The sequence below is a fragment of the Procambarus clarkii genome, chromosome 59 (assembly GCF_040958095.1).
Source record: "Procambarus clarkii isolate CNS0578487 chromosome 59, FALCON_Pclarkii_2.0, whole genome shotgun sequence".
NCBI lineage: Eukaryota > Metazoa > Arthropoda > Malacostraca > Decapoda > Cambaridae > Procambarus > Procambarus clarkii.
The window spans coordinates 22369481-22381633 of record NC_091208.1 but is presented as its reverse complement, the minus strand read 5'-3'; the positions used below and the strand labels follow the sequence as shown (position 1 = coordinate 22381633).

At 37.6% G+C, this 12153-nt stretch overlaps 1 protein-coding gene and 2 long non-coding RNA genes across 3 annotated transcripts; 2 read left to right on the top strand and 1 right to left on the bottom strand.

Moving 5' to 3' along the window:
* Nucleotides 1-862: 862 nt before the first annotated feature.
* On the top strand, nucleotides 863-4417 carry LOC123768290 (uncharacterized). The gene is made up of 5 exons (XM_069306991.1): nucleotides 863-1342; nucleotides 1717-1960; nucleotides 2473-2567; nucleotides 2752-2837; nucleotides 4295-4417. The coding sequence occupies exons 1-5, from the start codon at nucleotides 1340-1342 to the stop codon at nucleotides 4308-4310; spliced, it is 444 nt and encodes a 147-aa protein (XP_069163092.1). The 5' UTR covers nucleotides 863-1339; the 3' UTR covers nucleotides 4311-4417.
* Nucleotides 4418-4572: 155 nt separating this feature from the next.
* On the bottom strand, nucleotides 4573-11253 carry LOC138353688 (uncharacterized). The gene is made up of 3 exons (XR_011223266.1): nucleotides 11120-11253; nucleotides 10399-10657; nucleotides 4573-4698 (listed from the first exon to the last, which is right to left on the bottom strand). It is a non-coding gene; the product is annotated as an uncharacterized lncRNA (long non-coding RNA).
* Nucleotides 10538-11811, top strand: LOC138353687 (uncharacterized). The gene is made up of 3 exons (XR_011223265.1): nucleotides 10538-10678; nucleotides 11175-11246; nucleotides 11543-11811. It is a non-coding gene; the product is annotated as an uncharacterized lncRNA (long non-coding RNA).
* The last annotated feature ends 342 nt before the right edge of the window (nucleotides 11812-12153 follow it).

Genomic DNA, 12153 nt, shown 5'->3' with positions numbered 1-12153 from the left:
GGAAATATGTCTCCATCCTTCTGAAGATGTATTATTAAAATACGAAAGTACTTAATAAAATTCCTGTTTCAATTCTTCCTCCGTGGTTTGACACTGTCACATTTTTCATCACGTGTTAATTTTCGTGATTTACACACATATTTCTCCATATTCAAATTCAAAATTCAAATGTTTATTCAGGTAAAGTACATACATACATACAAGGAGTGATACAAATATTGATGAATTTATAGATAGAGCTAGTACATACAATGCCTAAAGCCACTATTACGCAAAGCGTTTCGGGCAGATCGGACCGATATATATATCGGAAAATGTACTTAACCACTATTTGTAAATTGGGGCTCATTCGATGCGTTTTAAAACACCCATGATGGATGCCTGTAATAGAAACAATGAGCCTTGTAATGGATGCTCACGGCGGACTGAAGACGCCCTCGGCCTCACGCCTCATCAAATATTGGGATCACTGACCGTCCGAGTCATCAAGTTAGAGTTTGTTATCATAAATGTTTCAGTCTAATCACCAAGGTTATTTTCTGTTAATGTTTATTGTTCTTTGCTCACTTCTTGCTCGAGAAAATACATGGAGCTTGAAATTCAGGACACAAGTGTTGGGGAAAATATTGATTGTAGAATAATTAGGACACAAGTGTTGGGGAAAATATTGATTGTAGAATAATTATTATTATTATTAATATAAAAATAATATTATTGTAATTATTATTATTATAAATAATAATAATTATCATTATTATTATATTTATATAAAAGAACAAACATTTAATACATGAAATAGTGGAAAATTATTAGGTAAGATATGTCCATTACAGAATCAAATCAAATCAAATGTTTATTCAGGTAAAGTACATACATACAAGGTGAGTACAAAACATTAATGGCTTTATAGATAGAACTAGTACATACAATGCCTAAAGCCACTATTAAGCCCATAATACACCACTAAATATGCATTTCAGTGGCGATCATGGAAACCACGTGATCATATATACAGGATGGAGTTATTAATGAATGCACACACAATGGTGCAGCCAAACAAAACAATACACAATAATATATAAACATAGTTTTGACGTTCAATACAGAAACACGACATACAGAGAAAACAATGCATAAATAGTCTTTGGATGTTTATGGTCACAGAAAACCAGAAGAGGGTTGCAGAGCATGCAACAAACAATTGATCACTTACAACTGTGGAAGGTTAATGTGTGGTTCGTGTCAGGTATATATGAGACGGGAGAGGCGCTCAGAGCCATAATATCATAACAGCTTCGTCAGGCTATCTGCCTCTCTCTCTCTCTCTCCTGGTCTAAGTATGGTCAGTGCAAACTTTATTTGTGTAAGCCAAATGATAAATCAGTACATGCCTAATCATACTCAACATGGGCCTAATATATAGAGTAGTCCCTGTAAACGAAGACAAAACACAAATTCTTTAGCATTTTTATATAATTCCCGTTGTCAGGGATAAGAAATTTGTGTACTTAGGCTCAGCGTAGTCACTCTAGGTCAATTTCTGACCTTCCCCAAGATGCAACAAGCCTTATCAAATCTCATAGCTCAAGCACATATCACTATGTTAAGTTTTCTACAGATATCAGTATCGTGGGGCACAAGTACAGGTGTTAAAGGTTCGTTCACCGTGTCATTTACAGTTTATAATCACTTCTGACCTCACCTGTTTTTTTCCAGCTGCGATTTGTGGTTGTGACCTTACTGGTGGCAACAGTTGTCGGTCAGTTCGACCAACGGCGGCGCCGGCCACCATTTCCGTTTCCATTTCCACCACAACCATTTCCACCACCACCATTTCCACCATCAACACCACAACCAGATCTAGATGGTTGTAACTATTATTGCATAAAGCCTGCAGGACCTAATGCGAACGCAGCATACTGCTGCGGCCCACCAGGACTTCCTGTACTAAAGGAAGAGAGTGAGTATTTTTAACATTTAACACACGCACACACACACGTTCCTAAGGGCCCGGGTTCGATTCCTGGCCGAGACAGAAACAAATGGGCAGAGTTTCTTTCACTCTGATGCCCTTGTTCACCTAGCAGTAAATAGGTACCTGGGAGTTAGACAGCTGCTACGGACTGATTCCTGGAGATGTGTGTGGATATGTTAGAGAAAAATATATATAGTAGACATAATAGAGGAAACATACATTGGTTAGAAAGGCGGAGTACAAGAGCTAATAACTTAATTCTGCAAACACAAATAGTAAATACACACACATCGACATGGACGCCAACCTGTGACAGTCCCCTGCCCCCACTAGGTTACCTTACAAACTTGGTTGAGTCTAGACCCTAGCGTCGGCTCCAACCCTCGAGAGACAAGTAAAGAAATATTTATTTATTTAAAATTGAACTATTATGCAACATCTGTGTGTAAGGAGTTGTAAGAGGTAACAGTGAAGCAAACTACTCTTCTCGTTCACAGTTCATGCTGGTAAATGTCCTTCTGCCTTGTCTATCTGCACGAGGGCTCCGACTTTTTTTGCTCGGGATATTTCTCGTAATATTCCGATTCCACAGGTAAGGCAGCGTTCACCTTCAAGTTTTTTAAGCATATGTCCAGGTATTTGAGACATAAGATCATTTTTAATGAAAGTCATTCCATATGCTACTTTGTAATTTAGGTTATAATAAATTTAGGTATGATAATGCACTGGCAACTGCTATTGGACGAGTGACTAAATTTATCATTGTATTCTTTCAGGTGTGTCCACATGACGGACACTGTCCCCGTAACCAGAAGTGTTGCTTTGACACCTGCCTTGATATACACACCTGCAAACCTACCCAGTAAGGTCTATTAACTTCAAGACGAGAGCAAGACTGTTGCTCAGCTGCAAGCAGTCCATAGATGTGAACATGTGATTGGAAAATTACTTGCTTAAATATTTAAGATTAAAGGTCTCAATCTCAATTGAGTTTGTAGGCCATTGAGATCCCTGTCTCAATAGGCTGCAAGTTCATCACCGTACTATTTATTATTTGCATATATAATGTACCCTGAGAATCACAACACTTGTGTAATTACTCAGAGCTACTCAGAGCAGTGAATATGTGGCCGCCATGGGTAAGTCCGGTTAAGGCCAGCACTGAATGGGTGACAACGAGGAAAGCCTCGTCCTTAATAAGGGCGAGGCTTTCCTTAATAACTCTTGAAGCCTATAGCAGCCGCTCGATCCTGACAACAATATACCATAACGGAACATATTCCTAAATATTAGTAATTTGCCTTATTATTTGTCAATTCCGGGTTCGGGGTTGCACATATTTGTATTAAGAATGCACTTAATAAATTAAATAATTTGGTTTTAAGGTGTTTTACAAAATCGTTCGATCAGGCTAGCTCAGACATTCAGTGCTTCACTGATAAATTTTGTTAGAACCACAACGCTATAAATGCTTCTCCCACGTACTACCAATACAAATAATCGCCATCAAAACCTAAACACATAACCTAACCTATGCCTATATATGCATAATATGCTAATATATTATAGTATTAACTTATATTTGAGAAAATTTCCGTTTTGAATGAACAGCATGTAAAAATTTATGAATGCGCCTGTGGGGTCGACCGCTGGATGCATTGGACTTGAGTCGAGGATGGGTTGAAATGCTTCACATAGACCTATGTTTTGGGTACTACAAATAAAAATAATCCCCAACAGAATCTGAACACCTAACTTAACCTAACCACTGTCTAAATATGCACAATATGATAATATATAATAATATTAATTTATATTTGAGAAAAGTTCTGTTTTGAATTAACAAAATGTTGAAATTGATAAATGTGTCTTTGGGGTCGACCGCTGGATAGAATGGACTTGGTCTGAGGACGGGTTGCACCTATGTTTTACTCTGATTGTTTTTGCTCTTGACACGAGTTAAAATGTAGCTTTCGTACACATACACATTTCGTATTTACATACATGCGAAGTGAGCTTTATATCATACAAAAATGTTTTAACAGTACGGGTTGAAGGGTCGTTTAACACCCCCCTTCCTTCCGGGTATATGGGCCAGTGAGCGGGTCTTTGTCAGGTATATAAGGGTGTGGTGAGGCGTGAACACTGTAATATGAATGTGGTGTGGATCTTGGTAGCTCGCCTTCTCGTCTTATTCAGTCATGATCTAAATCTAAATGAAATTTGGCGTTTTAAAGTTATTTTGTGGTCTTAATGAAATTACACACTAATTATGGGTAGCTTTAATCTGATTCAGTGTTTGGTGGGGTATTGGAACAGGTTGGAATTATCATGATTGTGATGGTGATCGCGGTGACTAGCGACCCGCTGCTGGAGCACGAGGAGTTGCTAGCGACCTGCTGCTGGAGCACGAGGAGTTTCTAGCGACCCGCTGCTGGAGCACGAGGAGTTGCTAGCGACCCGCTGCTGGAGCTCGAGGAGTTGCTAGCGACCCGCTGCTGGAGCTCGAGGAGTTTCTAGCGACCCGCTGCTGGAGCACGAGGACGCTAGCGACCCGCTGCTGGAGCACGAGGAAGCTAGCGACCCGCTGCTGGAGCACGAAGAGTTGCTGGAGGAGGAGCTAGTGGAATCTCGCAAGAAGCGTCAAGTCTGCCTACGACGCTGCATAAAACCTATAGGACCTCACTCGGGGCAGTCTTACTGTTGCGGCCCATCACAACTGCCTGTAGTAAGAGAGATTGGCAAGTATCTTTACTTGCGCAAGGATTTAGATACACCAGATTAGTTTAATTTATTAACTTCATTTTTCCCCCTACAGTACATCGTGGGTTGTGCCCTCCCCTATTTAAAGCATGCACGCCAAACCTTCGACTTAACCCTCCTGTCAGTAAAATTGGTTTGCTTTTTTTAATGATCATATAACATTGGTTTATACTTTTTATAATTTGGTTAATAAAACAATATCCTCCAACAAATGGAAATAACTTGAGCTAAACACTATTTCCACTCCTAACACAGGTCTGCCCACATGACGGACACTGTTTGCTAACGCAAAAGTGCTGCTTCGACACCTGTTTAGACTACCACACCTGCCAACCTGCCCATTAGTTTCTTCTACATTTGCTATGTCTTCTTATCTTGTAATAACCCGAACTAATAAAGCTTTAAAGTTTTTTTTTGTTGCGTTTAGTCTGACTTGTCCTCGCAGAAACATTTGTCAAACTGCTTATCCAAACCCTATTCTACATTGGCTCGAAAGAAATGTACCGAATTACATAATTTTTTATTCCTGCAGACCAGAAAAACATTCGAAGTTACTGATGAAGTTTTGTACTGCTACAAAAAAAAACAGGAGTAAATAAACTATGGAAGTTGATCGCCCATTTGATACTAAATTGCCCTAGACAAGGCTGGGGGGAAATTAACTTCATAACTACAAATGTCTATAACAAAAGAGGCTGTGAAGCTGGATTCTATACTGGCTAGTTTATCAGAGAATTTAATGGGAATTGTCTTTATACCACAACAAGGCATATAGGACTGTACCCACTTCTTCATGTAGTTTAATCTGTCTTTAAGTTTCAGCGCCATATAATGTTGGTTGGTCTGGAAATTATGGTGGCTTTAATCCTCTGGGCTTTGCAGGGCTTTAAGCCCGACGTTAAATGATATGAGCCATTTAATTCTTTTTCTAGGAAGGCAATCTAAGTGCCCAATGTCTTCTAAAATATCTAAGTTTGTTAAAATACCTTCCTGCTATTATGGTACAGTGCTTAGTGTGTTTTTCTGGTGTCCAGATACAGTCAATCTTTCAATAAAATACCATATAAATCCTATATACATAAATTTTACAAGGCAATACTACATTACTGAGAATTATACAACTGAATATGTAAGGTGTTTCATATTATCACAAAGCATGAACTTTAAACCCCTAAATGTTGCTTATTGTTCTTTTTAAATGATTTACAATTTTAGATTACATTAATAAAAAATAGTCATGGATCCATAACATTATAATTGGGTTTACATGTTTATTATGAATGGAAAATAGTCATAATAAGCAGCAAATTTCTTCACAAAAAAAACTTTACCTGAATATTACATAAGTAAACATTCTTGATGTATAAAAATGCAAATGACAAAGCATGACACATATTTTTTAACGTAACAGCACACAACAACATGGAAGATGGCTTATGTGCCTCTGGTGAGAGTCTGAATTATCATATTAATTAATTAATTAATAACAAATTACTATACACTGAACAAATTAATATGTAAATACCTCTGTTTCTACTAAATTACATCTTTCTTATGAAGGGTTTTCTTAAAGTAGGTTTCCATAGACCTAAGTTTAAAGTAGAGGTAAATATCAGAAGTTCATGCAATAGGTAAAGTCACAAATCTCTCCATCAAAATATATCTGAAAACATAGCAAGAACAGACGTGTCCTTACGACTTGTGGCCACCAGACAATTTGGGATGTTAACAGCCTAAAGAGGCTGTTATTAACCTTAAGGTTGTTAAGTATGATTGGTCGCTCGACATCTCAAGGGAGACCTTGATGGTAATTATTGACACCTTTGGTTTCTTTTAATGCTTATCGCTGCAGCCACCCGTTGTAGGTGCACATTCACCCAACTCTTTTAATAACTTATTTTTATATATTTAATACATAAGTGAGAATAGTTATACAGGTATTTATTTATGTGCAAAATGTTTTCTTCAGAAGCATAATGGTCACTAGGGTTGGTAGTTTCGTTTTGGCCACATTCATAAAAACGTGAGAAGAAATCTACAGTAACATGATTTGAATATAAATCGTGGCTATGAGTACCAAGACTGACCATGGAAGACTGTCTACCTCTGTGAGCCTTTTGGTTTGAAGGGCGAAAGACCTACCAGCCTCTGAAGAGGGTTAAGGCCTCCACAATGCCTTTTTTTTCTTATCAACTGGGAAGTGCACTTATTTATTGTACAAGCTCCAGGATTAACGTACTTTGTATATATACAGAAGCTGGGTACACCTCTTGATGAACATATCCCTTGCTTGTAGTCATACAAATCCTAACTCGGGCCATTAGTTTTTTGTCAAAACTGAAAAAACTAAATATTAAAAACTACACAATACTACAAAAGTTTTCCTTGGGCTACCTTGGATTTGCACAATTTCGGGTAACATTTTATTTCGTGATAAATGTTAGCAGTGGATGTAAAGGACAATACCAAACAGATACATCTGTATAAAAGAAAATTAGCTACGTGTTGCTAAAAATCCCCATCACACAGGATGGTTAGTCATACAGAGGCATGTGACAAGTAGTCTGCATTGACAGACTCTGGGTGCATTATGAGGTTATCATCACGAACACAAGAGTGAATAAGGCAGCAGTGGTATGAGGATGTCTTCAAGAACACGAGAGTGAACAAAGTAATTGCAACGCTCCAGGTACCTCATGCCAACGGGTCTGAAAATATTTTCACAACTTTGTAAAAAGTGTGATGCCACGAGACCTAAAATTCAAGGGTTAAAAGCCGAGTTTACAACTATAGAGCGTTAGTATTGTTAAAACGTCATCAGGTCTATATATAATGGCATAAATAAGAGACGATAAATACGGAACAGATTTAAGTTTAGGATACAGGTATGAGTGGAAGCAATTAGTCAATTTAATATACTTGTCACTTTACACATAGGTTTTAAATTGTTGAAAAACAAGCTTATCTAAAGGAAACTTAACGCAACTAAAACTAATGTAACATCCTAGTCCAGCTTAAATTATACATATTTTGTTTTTACATATTGGAAAGAGATACATATACGATTTTACGGGCCCTAGTTTCATTATGTTTGTACCCAAACTTATTAAGCTGTTTAAAATCTGTCATGCGAGACTGAAATTTTTTTTTTCAAAACACCGAACCTTGCACATGACCAATTAGTCACTTTAACGTCAGTGAAGGGCAAATGGGAGGTCTGGCCAGATATATATAGGATGAAGCAATGCCGAGAGCATCACTCATCTTAAGATCTCATCAGCTTACAGCATCACTCACCTGAGGTGCTCATCAGCTAACCTGCTCCTCACTCTTTCAAAGCTCGGTTAATCATGGTTAGTGAAGACCTTATTTGTTGTCCTTGTTGGTTACAGGATTGTAATCACGCTTCTATCACTTACATTAATAATATGGCCACATAAATATAAAAAATATCCTATTATGGGAATATATATATATATATATATATATATATATATATATGATGTTGCAGTGTGTCCTAATAGAACATCGCATTTTAACGTATACTCTACTTAAGGGCAAAAATTGTCGTATTAGAAAATGGTAGAAACTGATTGATATACAAATATTGATATACTGTTATGTTTTCTGCTTTGGGTCATCTGGTAGGTTAGGATAAGGGTACTTTAGTACGATCGTTTCTTGACGTTGGGAAACCTTAGGAGGTCGGGCTGGCTCGATTAAGGCAGCGTCTGGGATGCTCCCGGACGTAGGTTCGAATCCTTGTCACGGCTCTTGTGGATTTGTTCTTAGGAGGACGGGCTGGACGTTGAGCTAACAAACTAATGATGCATGTTACTTAGGATTCAGATTAGCTTATACACTAGACGATTCGCCAGTCGAATTTGTTGGATTAAAATTTCCCTAGGCTAACTTAACCTTGGCAAGCTTAATCTGAGGCTACGAACAGTATTTAAGAACATAAGAACATAAGAACAAAGGTAACTGCAGAAGGCCTATTGGCCCATACGAGGCAGCTCCTATTCTATAACCACCCAATCCCACTCATATACTTGTCCAACCCGTGCTTGAAACAATCGAGGGACCCCACCTCCACAATGTTACGCGGCAATTGGTTCCACAAATCAACAACCCTGTTACTGAACCAGTATTTACCCAAGTCTTTCCTAAATCTAAACTTATCCAATTTATATCCATTGTTTCGTGTTCTGTCCTGTGTTGATACTTTTAATACCCTATTAATATCCCCCCGGTTATGTCCATTCATCCACTTGTAAACCTCTATCATGTCACCCCTAACTCTTCGCCTTTCCAGTGAATGCAACTTAAGCTTTGTTAATCTTTCTTCATATGAAAGATTTCTAATTTGGGGAATTAACTTAGTCATCCTACGCTGGACACGTTCAAGTGAATTTATATCCATTCTATAATATGGCGACCAAAACTGAACTGCATAATCTAAATGGGGCCTAACTAGAGCAAGATATAGCTTGAGAACCACACCAGGTGTCTTGTTACTAACGCTGCGATTAATAAATCCAAGTGTCCGATTTGCCTTATTACGAACATTTATGCATTGATCCTTTTGTTTTAAATTCTTACTAATCATAACTCCCAGATCCCTTTCGCAATCCGACTTCGCAATCACAACACCATCTAGCTCGTATCTTGTAACTCTATCATCATTACCTAACCTCAGAACTTTACATTTATCAGCATTAAACTGCATCTGCCAATCCTTTGACCATTTCAAAACCCTATCTAGATCAACTTGAAGTGATAGTGAGTCCTCCTCCGAATTAATTTCCCTACCGATTTTCGTATCATCGGCAAATTTGCAAATGTTGCTACTCAAACCTGAATCTAAATCATTTATATATATTATAAACAACAGAGGTCCCAGGACAGAGCCTTGAGGCACTCCACTTACAACATTTTCCCACTCTGACTTGATTCCATTTATACTAACTCTCTGTTTCCTTTGGTATAGCCATGCCCTAATCCAGCTTAATATAGCACCCCCAATACCATGAGACTCTATTTTTTTAATCAGTCTTTCATGTGGCACTGTATCAAAAGCTTTGCTAAAGTCAAGGTATACAACATCGCAATCCTTACCACTATCAACTGCCTCAACAATGCTAGAATAAAAAGATAACAAATTTGTTAAACATGAACGGCCATTTATAAAACCATGTTGCGACTCAATTATTAATTTATGTTTTTCAAGATGAAGTCGAATTTTATTTGCTATTATAGATTCGAGTAACTTTCCCACAATAGACGTTAGGCTAATTGGTCGATAGTTAGACGCAAGTGATCTATCTCCTTTCTTAAAAACTGGTATCACATTAGCAACTTTCCAAAACTCTGGCACTCTGCCTGACTCTATTAATTTATTAAATATGGTTGACAGTGGGTCACAAAGCTCCTCTTTGCATTCTTTAAGCACCCTAGCAAACACTTCATCCGGCCCTGGGGATTTGTTTGGTTTGAGTTTTACTATTTGTTTAAGAACATCCTCCCTGGTAACTGCTAAACTCGTCAACCTGTCCTCGTCCCCACCCACATAGACTTGTTCGGCTGAAGGCATATTGTTAAGTTTACAATAAGAAAATGATTTTGTCAGTCAGACGACGCCTGTGCAATGTCTGACTAACCCTCGTCACATATTGCAGACTGTGTCGAGTTCGTCTTCCGAATTGTGTTTAATTTGACCTGACATGTTGCAGCAGTTGCGTTTGTTGATAGTGGCTCTATTGGTGGCCGCAGTGGCAGGTCGTCGCTATGATAATCGTTACCGACACTATCATGACCGGCGTCCAGTGCCTCAGAGTTGCAGCTACTTTTGCCCCATTCCTGCAGGACCTAACCAAGGCGCACTCTTCTGCTGTGATCCACAAATCTATCCATTCTATCCTGTGACAACAACATCTCAACGTGAGTATTAGATGTCTCAAACATCGAATTTATAGATTTATGAAACTGTGTTGATTTATGGAACAACTGTATTAATTTAGGTAGCACAATTGTCGATTTATGGAACAAATTACAGAGTGACCTAATAGGCTTTGGCTCCCTTAATTCATTGAAGCACAGGGATAGATATATTTATGTGTGAGTTTGGGTGGATGTAAATGTATCAAACATCGAATATATAGATTTATGAAACTGTGTTGATTTATGGAACAACTGTATTGATTTAGGTAGCACAATTGTCGATTTATGGAACAAATTACAGAGTGACCTAATAGGCTTTGGATCCCTTGATTCATTGAAGCACAGGGATAGATATATTTATGTGTGAGTTTGGGTGGATGTAAATAAGAGCTGCCTCATATGGGCCAGTGTATTTTGGTAATACTGATAATTCACACTTACCGTTTGCGAGATACATATGTGATGATATTGGAGTAACCCTTCGTCTCTTCCTCAGCGACTGTAAATAAGCAGTGTCCTCCCTTCGCAATTTGCTTCATAAAGTAAAGATTTCCCAACAGTTTCACAGGTAAGACACTGTCAAGGTGCAGAAAAGTATAATTTGTCTCTACTGATCTAAGTGGAAATTTTTATAAGACTCATTCCATTCGTAATTGTATAATTTATATTAAATTATATTCATGTAATTTACCAGCACTGACGGTCGCAACTTGGCGCAAAATGAGTTCATTTCATAATCTGTAAACACGTGCCTATTAGCCTTTGGTCTTCAAATAAAATTAAACGGTTATTAATTTGCTTGAAAATTGATTTCGGTAATGAGGATAACAGGTGTTAATATATGGGAACATGTCTCCCATACAGGTGTGTGGCTATAGATGACCAGATGTGCTATTCTGACACCTGTCTAGATTGAAGATAAAACACTTGCTACTGCTGACTTGCAAGCTATTGACGTCAAGATGAACATACTGAACACCAGTGCTTAAATCTATTCTATATACTCTATATATTCTATTATATATGTTATATTTTTAAATAATGAATTATATTCTTTCGTTTTTCACTATCAATGAAAAGATGTAGTCAGTGTGGTTTCAAATTTTTCTTAATACTTATTATAATACAACACATGTTTCTTGCATACATTTATGGACTATTGCTTATTTAACATCAAACTTTATTTTTATAACTTATTCACCAAGAAATAAAATATTTATTTATAGTTTTTAACTTTGGTTTACCTATGGACTCGTTTATGGCGCGAATATGCAACAGTAAAAAGCCTTTTGAAACAGGTAGTTTGGTGTTGAGTTTATGGCCTGTCAACCGCGGGAGGCTTAATAACCACTGCACTGCACACCTGGTTTCGTCAAAAACTTTTTAGTGCAATTGTCAAGGACATATTTTTGTTGTTTTTATAAATGTTCAAGTAAAGTTAATGTCAAAATGTTTTCAAACTCAATTATTTCGAT